Source organism: Chrysochloris asiatica, unplaced genomic scaffold, assembly GCF_000296735.1.
Source record: "Chrysochloris asiatica unplaced genomic scaffold, ChrAsi1.0 scaffold00209, whole genome shotgun sequence".
NCBI lineage: Eukaryota > Metazoa > Chordata > Mammalia > Afrosoricida > Chrysochloridae > Chrysochloris > Chrysochloris asiatica.
In genome coordinates, this window is record NW_006408727.1 from 1,503,880 (window position 1) to 1,513,288 (window position 9,409).

General features: G+C 36.9%; 1 protein-coding gene across 1 annotated transcript in view; it reads right to left on the reverse strand.

Annotated features, from left to right (window-relative positions):
- Positions 1-236: 236 nt before the first annotated feature.
- Positions 237-9,409, reverse strand: part of SLAIN2 (SLAIN motif family, member 2) — a 120,875-nt gene continuing 111,702 nt past the window's right edge. Inside the window, exons 7-8 of the mRNA XM_006872671.1 lie at positions 3,012-3,330; positions 237-746 (exon numbers count right to left, since the gene is read on the reverse strand). Of these exons, the coding sequence (XP_006872733.1) occupies positions 680-746; positions 3,012-3,330 (386 nt within the window). The 3' untranslated portion in view covers positions 237-679. The remainder of the gene's footprint in view (positions 747-3,011; positions 3,331-9,409) is intronic.

Here is a 9,409-nt window from a genome sequence, read left to right on the forward strand (position 1 = left end):
GAGGGATGCACGCTGGAACATTACTTGGTGATGTGTGTGCTACATCCAAAACTGAAGATTAAACAAAATGTAATTTTTCTAATGAATCTGGAAAAATAATTTCTAGAAGTCTCCCAAATTTAGTTATTATGTTTCAAATCTGTACTCTAGGTTCCCTGTTTTCTTTTCTCAATCTAGTTTCCTAGAGGGCTAGTGAAACACTAATGAAACACTTTAGATAAGTAGTCTGAATATTAGTTCTCATTAACACAAAAATTTATTGGTACTCTTAATACAGCAAATTAGTTGACTGTGAGGTTTTGGATAGCCTGAATTCACCATTTTCTTGTGCACAAAGGTACTTTCTCATTTACAAATGGGCATTTCTCTTTGGCATCCATTAGGTTTTTGCCCAGATATTGGCCTCTGTCAGATATTAAAAAATCAACTTGGTTTCCATTAAACAAAACTAAATGATTCCATGGAGAGTGATTGTATGATTACCAAACGCATTTGATGTTAAATGTCATTAAAGTGCTGCTTGATCATCTCTGTCAGTTTGTGCTAATTTAGACAGAGAGGGCTGGGATTTTATAAACCCCAAGAGTCTTATCTGAACAGTCTGCATATAAAAGTTGTTGTTTAGCCTGGTGAAGGGGTGTCCATGAAGCCGTGGACCTCTGCATTCTTTCTCTGCTGGTCAATAACAACCATCTTTCCAACTGTCATCTTTCATGCTACCGTAGGTCTTAGGAGCTGGCAAGGATCTGAAAAAGGCAATTTTATAATATGATTTACAAGATTTCATGTAACATCATATGGCCTCCCGTGTATAGTAATTACTTTGCAGATAGCATTGTGATTCCATGAAGGCTGCTTCAGGGGACGATTGGGACCAAAAAGTTCTAAACTATTAGAACAACCATCCCACACTCAGAATTAGTTTCCTGGGCATCAGGTGACTTCCCTAACTTTTTTTGTTAACTACTAGATTAAAAGAAGGGAAAAGATCAGTTTACCTTTTTATTTAAAAACTTAAAAAACAACACATGGATTGTTGTTGTTAAGTACCGTCGAGTCAATTCCGACCAATAGTGACCCTGTATAGGGTTTCCAAGGAGCAGCTGGTGAGCTTGAACCACCAACCTTGCAGTTCAAATGGATTTGCACTCTGACACATTAACCTACAATGCCATACCAGGACTTTTTTGGGAGGCAGAATGATGAATGTGATATTAGAAACTGAGTATATGGATCAGTGGAGAGGCAGTATGGACGATTAAAATGACTTTGGAGACAAACATACTTGGAACTGAAGGTCATATAAGTAGTGTGACCTAAGGCAAATTACTTGAGCTCAATGAATTTCATATTGTCCTGGTAGAATTACAGGATAAAGCACTGGACTGCAAGGTTGGTTTGAACCTCAAGGTTGGTGGTTCAAACTCACCAACAGCTCCTTGGAAACTCTATACAGGTTCGCTATGATTCGGAACTGACATCATGGCACTTAACAATACTCTTAACAGTGGAGTCTGGTGTGGTACTGTAGGATAAGCACTTGACCACAAGTTCAGTTTGAACCACAAGGTTGGCATTTCAAACTCACCAGCCATTCCTTGAAAACCCTATACAGGGTCGCTATGAGTCAGAACTGACTTGATGGCGCTTAACAACAACTCTTGAAACAGGATTCCTTGAGCGGGTGTAAATGGTTAAATACTACTAGCCAGGGCACCACTGGAAGATAGGACAGCCTAGCAACCTGCTTCCAGAAGGTCAAACATTGGAAACCCTTCTGCACACTTGGCTGTCACCGTAAGATGGAATCAACTTTTTTTTTTCTTAAGGTTTTTATTGTGAATTGAGTGAAAATTTCCAGGGCAGATCATCAGGTTTACATGCACCAAATCATACAACTTGTTTCATTACAATGAAATCAGGATGCTAACCTCAGGATCAGCAGTTCGAAACTACCAGCTGTTCCGCGGGAGAAAGATGAGGCTTTCTGCTCTGATAAAGATTTACAGACTCGCAAACCCTGTGCAGGGTCGCTATGAGTCGGAACTGACTCCACGACACATAACAACAACTACAACAATGTACCATCGGTTAACAGTGTTCCTCTAGACACTTTTTTTTTTTTTTTTTTTTTTTAACACTCAGGCATATATAATAATTTACACCACCAAAGGGCGCATTCTGCAAGTCTGCCTCCTGGCTGAGTAGGAATCAACTTGATGGCAACTAACAACCCAACCTCTTATATTATTGCAAAGATTAAATAAGCTAAGTAGAAATTATTCAGCACAGCACATAGCAAAAAGCTGTTGTACATACTACTGAATTCAGAAATAGAAAATAGAAAATTAAGAAAGTATGGATCATCTGATTAAAAAGCTTTAAATGAAAACTTTTTCCCACGGAAATAAATATTCCCAGTTTAATTATGGTCAGCACCTAAGTTTACTGATTACCACCATCACATTCCTGAGAGGCAGAAAAATAACTACAGATGCATGGTTCCCAGGCTGGATGGGCATCAGAATCACCTCTGGAAATTAAAAAAAAAAAAAAAATAGAATTTGGACCTCACATCCAGACCTACTAATTTAGACTCTCAGGATTTGAAACTTAATTAATCCTTTGCATTCATATAAAATCCACTGATGAGTCTGAATTATGGTTTGAAAACCATTAAACAGACTGTACCACTTGGTAGCTATAACTTTTATCTTAAATCATCACAGGTGTTCTAACTGTGATTTTATTAGTTTGTCAAATGAATAAGTATTACAACAATTTTCTCTAGGAATCCTCTGAGGTGCTTAACCCTCAAGTTAGACAGCTAGGCAACTTTAATTAAAATCAAACAAGTATAATACCTTAATATACCAGGTGAGGGTCTCCAAAATAATGCAGCAAAGTTTTATTCAAATTGCACAAAGATTCTAGTGGAAACTCATGCAGAAACTTGGTCTAACATATTTTCCTATGTTTTTTAGAATGCTAACACATACGTTACCACTTACCTGCGAACAGGCTGTGCAAGTTTGCTGCGAGGCACTGGTATGCCCCCAGCAGAAGGGGCACTAGGTCTGGGCAAGCCACTCCTCATTACAGTTGTCCCTGCAGGTCTGGTTAGAGTAGCACTGTTGATATTGCTGGGAGGATTTGCTGGGACTGTGTTCTGAATTATGGGTGGCCCAGGTGAGGTGGTGGTTTGTGTGAGCTGTGTTATTTCTTGGCTACCAGGAGAACCAGAGCCATGGTTACTAAATGCTTTCACTGGTTGCCGGAGAGCCAAAGGAGATGGTGCTGCTGGGGAGCGGAATTTGCCCGGAGAAGGTACTGTGAAATGGCAAAGAAAAAAGTTTTCAGTGAAAACCTGGTATAACAGAAAACCATGGCTTTATATATTAAACTTGATGATGGGGCATTCACAAAACTTCACTTTATAATAATTAAAAATAAACCAAACAAATTGGTAAACTTTTTAAGTAACTGCCATCTTTACTCAACAATCCTTGACCAGTGTTTTAGCCAGTCTGGAGTGGAAACAATGACACCATAAGAGAAAGAGCACTGCAGGAATCTGTCTTACTATAGCGACTAATTGGGGCTGCATATGGACACAGTGCTGCAGGTGGTGAGGGTGTTGGTGTGCTGTGGAGTCGGTTCTGACTCACAGCAACCTTGTACAGGGCGTCTGAGGTTGTAAATCTTGATGGGAGTCTCATCATTCTTCTGCAGAGCAAACAGCTGCTGGATTTGAACTGCTGACATTGCAGATGATAAGTCTAACTCATAAGCCACTACGCTACCAGGACTCCTTTATGGACACACAAGTGGAATAAAAGAAGACTATCAAATTGTTGGCTAGAATTGGAAACACATCCCTTTCATCCCCCCAAAACATTCAAGTAAATATCTAACAAGTATCTAGTAGTTGTACCTCTAAGTCCTATTTTACCTACAATGTAGCATAACTATACTATTTTAGGAAAACCTGCTTTTGTTGTACTTCACCAAGTAGAGAAGTTAATATCTAAGGATACAGCAAAAGGCATATAAAGTCACTAGACAAAGATGTTACCATCATCTGAAATGTCAATTTTAGTAGATGGCTAGTTAAAACACTTTAAAATAAATTCAGATAAATGAAAGAATAAAATGTACAATTTGCATTACTTTTTAAGCCAAAAGACTATTATTATTTTTAATGTGTGTGATGCAGGGTTGGTGTATTTAAGAATGAACACTTAAACAATATTGATATTGTTTTGCTAAATTTGATTTCTGCATTCCATTGGATCACCTTTCTTTGTAATGGGCACAAATATTGATTTCTTCCAATCAGTTTGGCAGATAAGTCATCTTCCAAACTTCTTGGCATAGAGGAATGAGCACCTTCAACACTGCATCAGTTTGCTGAAACATTTCAATTTGTATTCCGTCATTCCTGGAGTCTTGCTTTGTTTGTCAGTGCCTTCATTGGAGCTTGGACTTCTTTCAGTATCTTCGGTCTTTGATCATAGAATTAGTTAAACATCAACATTTCTTTTTGGTACAGTGACTCTGTGTATTTTTTTTTTTTTTCTTCAAGTTAAGGCTTTAAGTTTGTCTTCAGTTCTTTCAACTTGAGAAATACTGAGCTTACTTTTCCTTTTGGGTTTCTAATTACAGGTCTTTGTACATTTCATTATATTTCACTTCGTTGGCTGTCTTTTGAAGCTTTCTGTACATCTTTTTTACTTAATTTTTTCAAGTCACTTAGCCTCTCTATGTTCAAAAGCAAGTTTCAGAGTCTCTTGATATCCTTTTTCTTTTTTACATTGACTAGGGGATATGATTATCTTTAATCGTAACTTTATTATATATGCACTCAGCTCAGTATCTGTGTGTAATTGCTCATTTAATATGGCCATTCACAAGGATAAAGCAGTTTGAAGAAGACTGGTTGTACATTATTAACACTTAGGATGAAAAACCATGACATGATCAATCAATTTCCTTTCAAATTTTAGGTACGAATTTTCACTTGAAAAGGCACACGATTAATTATAGGTACTCAATTTTTTTTTTTTTTTAAAGTTTGGAAATGCCATTTTCAAACACTTAACCCTCCATATCTTGATTCTTGAAGAATAGCACATAATTAAAAATCAAAGATAAAACCAGGGGATAAAAAAGGATAAATACATCCGCCCTTAGAAACATTAAAGACTATTATTCTTTGATTGAAAATTTCCTTTTTTAAATTTATACAGGTAACATACATTGCAACTTATGAGAGTCAGAACTCAAAGGGACTACTTTTCCTGGTCTCCCACGTTTTCCACCTTTATCAGTATAGGCTTACCCCAACTCAAAATTAGTGGAAAATATTTTGAGTTTTCCTTCTTGACAGGTTTCTGCCTTATATGATTCTGGCTTTCACAGGTTTTACTAAACTTCTTAAATAACCTCATTTTATACTTTGAGTCTATAAAAATAACTTGTAACATTACAAAATTCCCAATTAAAGCCATAATTAAATGATTTACATGGTAGGAAATCACTGAATCCTAAGACTTAAGACCCCCAGCGAGATGGGTTGGCCAAGTGGCAGCAGTAGTTAGGTTGGCCCAGGTTCGGGCAGTGGTTCGTTCTGCTGTGCATAAGGTCGCTATGGGTCGGTACCAACTCGATGGCACCTAACAACAACAAACTCAATGTTGTTAAGTGCCATCCAGTCAGTTCCGACCCATAGCAACTAGGTATAGGGTGGTTTCCAAGGAGTGGCTGGTGAGCTTGAACTACTGAGCTTGGGGTTCAAACCGACTTTGCAGTCCAGCGCATTAACTCACAGAGCCATGCCATGACTCCAATTCAATGTTTGCCCAGCAATAATATGTAGAATTCTCACAGTTTTATAGAAAACGTGCAGTAGTTTTAGCTGTAGCCTGTCTTATTCATATGACAATATAATTAAAGTTGTTTATCATTATGAGTCTAACAGAAGGGAAAAAATAATGACCCTTGTTCTGTGTTACAGGGGCTACACCAAAACAACTAAAGCATTTTCTGGGTAAATTAATTGATAATGTGGTATTTGCCTCTTTTTAAAAAAGCCTCAGAGGCAATGAAGAATCTAAGTATCTATCTTCCAAGGGACTAAAGAAGAAAGAACAGTATCTATACATTTGTAGCCCTATCTGGTTATTTGGAAGAAAGATGAGGTTTCTGCTTTTACAAAGATTTTACAGCCTCAGAAACCCTATACAGGTTTGCTATGAGTCGGAATTGACTCGAAAGCACTTAACAACATCTGGATATCATTACTGCTTATCAAGAATTTCACCAGTACCAACCTACAAATGGCTTTTATACCCAAATGTATTATTATAAATTGATTGACAATGTACAATGAATTAGAAACAAAGAATATTACACATGGGTAAAAAGTTCTATTTAAGTCATGATGTAGCTAACCTATTAATACTTGAATAAGACACCAGACTGTGATAAGCTACAACGGCAAAAACTTTGTGTATGTGGGTTATTCATATATGGGTGTGTGAACTTGGGACTGTGAGGTTGGAATCCTATTTCGACACCAATAAACTGATCAAAAAGGGCATTTATGACAATTATATTAAAAATCATTAATAAAGAGTGAACACTCGGGATTGTAACTGTGTAGTGAAGCAAAGTGTACGATTTGCTAAATATAAAACTGATGATCTGCTCTGTAAACCTTCACTCAATTCACAAAAATCTTTAAAAAAAAGAAGTGTACACTCAGTGCACTTATTTATTATAAGGCTTAAGTTAAAAAATATATACCTGAATACTTACAAAAATGAATCAAAACAAAATGCAATGTTTATTTATTTTCAGTTAACTAGAATTATATGAAGATTAGATTGTCATGATGAGCCACTCAGATTAGAAATATTTATTTTGGAGAGAGAAAACTGCAGCAATGAAGAAGATATACAGAATAATCAAATGGAAGTTTTAGATCTGAAAAATATAACTATCAAAATAAAAAGCTCAATCAATAGATTCAACAGCAGAATGGATAGGACGAAGTAAAGAATGACTGAACCTGAAGATAGTTACACAATCTGAACTCCACAGAGAAAACAGATTAGAAACAATTGAACAGAGTTTCAGGAACTCAGAATCTTGAAAGGAAAAGAGACAGCATGCGAGGCCAAATACTGAAAGAATAGCTGAAACCCCCATGAATTTGGCAAAGGGCAAGTTGAGTGATTTGCAAATAAGATAAACACAAAGAAAAGTTGTTGTTGCTGTTGTTAATAACTGTCAAGTTCATAGTGACCCTGTATAAAGGTTCAGAGGAGTAAGGTGGATTTGAACAGCTGATCTTATAGTTAATACTCCAGTGCTTACCCTACAGTGCCACACTAGGGATCCTATGAAAAGTGACAAAGAAAAAAATCTTTCTATCAGTGAGATAAACACCTTCTAGGAAAAAGCAATTAAAATTACAGATCAGAAAGAAGTGTCAGAATATTCTTCAAACGCTGTTAAGAACTTCCAACCCAGATTATTTAACTCAGTGAAAATTGTTGTTAACTGTTGAGTTGGTTCTGACTCATAATGACTGATAAGATCCCCAAAAAGTGGCTGGTGGGTTTGAACTACCGACCCTGTGGTTAGTCCAGTGCTTACCTCACAGTACCACACCAAAATCCTGTTAACAATTCAGAAGAAATCAAGGTATTCTCATATGAAGAATTCTTAACAAAAGAAAAGCAAAAGAATTTGTGGCCAGCAGAAATACCCCTGTTGTTGTTAAGTGCCACTGAGTTGGTTCCGACTCATAGTGACCCTATATAAGGTTTCCAAAGAGTGACTGGTGGGTTTGAACCACCAACCTTGTAGCTCAAACTGACCTGCAGTCCAGCGCATTATCCTGCAGCACCACACTGGGACATACCCCCCTAAAACCCCAAAAATGTTTTTGATGCACTGAGGAAACAATAAAAGGACCTTGGAAAATCAGAAAGAAAAGACAGGATAAATAAAAGCTGGGCAAATATAATGGGCCTTCCCTCTCCTGTCGCATTTAAAAAAATGTATTTGAGGGCTGAAGCAAAAATGGTATCACTGCTCTGGGCAAAATGTATGGAAAGGAAATATGATAGACAATTGTATTATAAATGAGGAGAGTAAAGCAATGTAAAGTGAGATAACGTTTGTGCATTTAAAGCAAACTGATGTAAAATTATATCAGGTGCTGTTGAGTTGATCCCAATACATGGAGATCCTATGAGCACAGAGTAGAAGTGTTCCATTGGGTTTTCAATGATGAGACCTTTCTGAAGCAGACTGCTAGACCTATCTTCCAAAGCACCACTGAATGAGTTTGAAATGCCCATCTTTTAGAAAAGTCAAAATGTTATTCTAAAGACTATTCAAGCAACATACAAGAAGGCAGAAAAAAATAAAAACAGAAAAGGGAAAAACAGCAAAAAATAAAATGACAATCTCTGACATACTATCAATAATTATATTAAATGTAAATGGTCTGTGTCATCTAGTCAGTTCTGACCCATAGCAACCCTGTATAGGGTTTCTGAGGAGTGACTGATGAGCCTGAACTGCCGACCTTGCAGTTCAAACGATTTTGCAGTCTGGTGCATTAACCCACAGTGCCACACCAACATCTATTAAAAACAGAGATTTGGCAAGTAGGTTTTAAAAAGACCCAGTTCAGTGCTGTCTACAAAAAAACTCACCTCAAATATAAGAATATGAGGAGGATGAAAGTAGAAGGGTGGAAAAAGATACATCATGCAAACAATATAGGGAAAGCAGCAGTAGCTATCCTATTAATAAAGTAGACTTCAGAGGAAAGAAAATTGCCAGAGACAAGGAAAGATATTACAAAAGAATAATCAGGTCAAACTAAAAAGGAGGGAACACTCTTAATATGTCTGCACTAAGGCAACAAAGCTGTTTGTATGTGAAGTAAAAGCTTATAAAATTGAAAATAAAAACACAAAACTATACATATGGAGGCTTCACGATCCCTCTGCACAAATGATAAAAGTAGAAAGAAAAATCAATGAAGTTACAAAAGAACTAAACAAAACCTTTAACCACAGGTTTAGGCAGCACTTAGAGAACACAAAGCCTACCCACAGCCAGCAGCAGAATATACATTATTTTCAAGGTACCAGCAGAATATACATTATTTTCAAGGTATATATATATATATAGTGGTACCTTGAAAATATATACACAAAGCTATCAATCAAATACAATGTTGTAATCAAAACATTCCAGGATAGAGAACAAACAAGATGGCGGATCGGGTGGATGTATAGCAGAGAGCTCCGCCAACAACAACACAGAATACCTGACCAAGCAGGCTCAGGGGCTGGTCCCAGAACTCTGAACTGCATATAAAGGA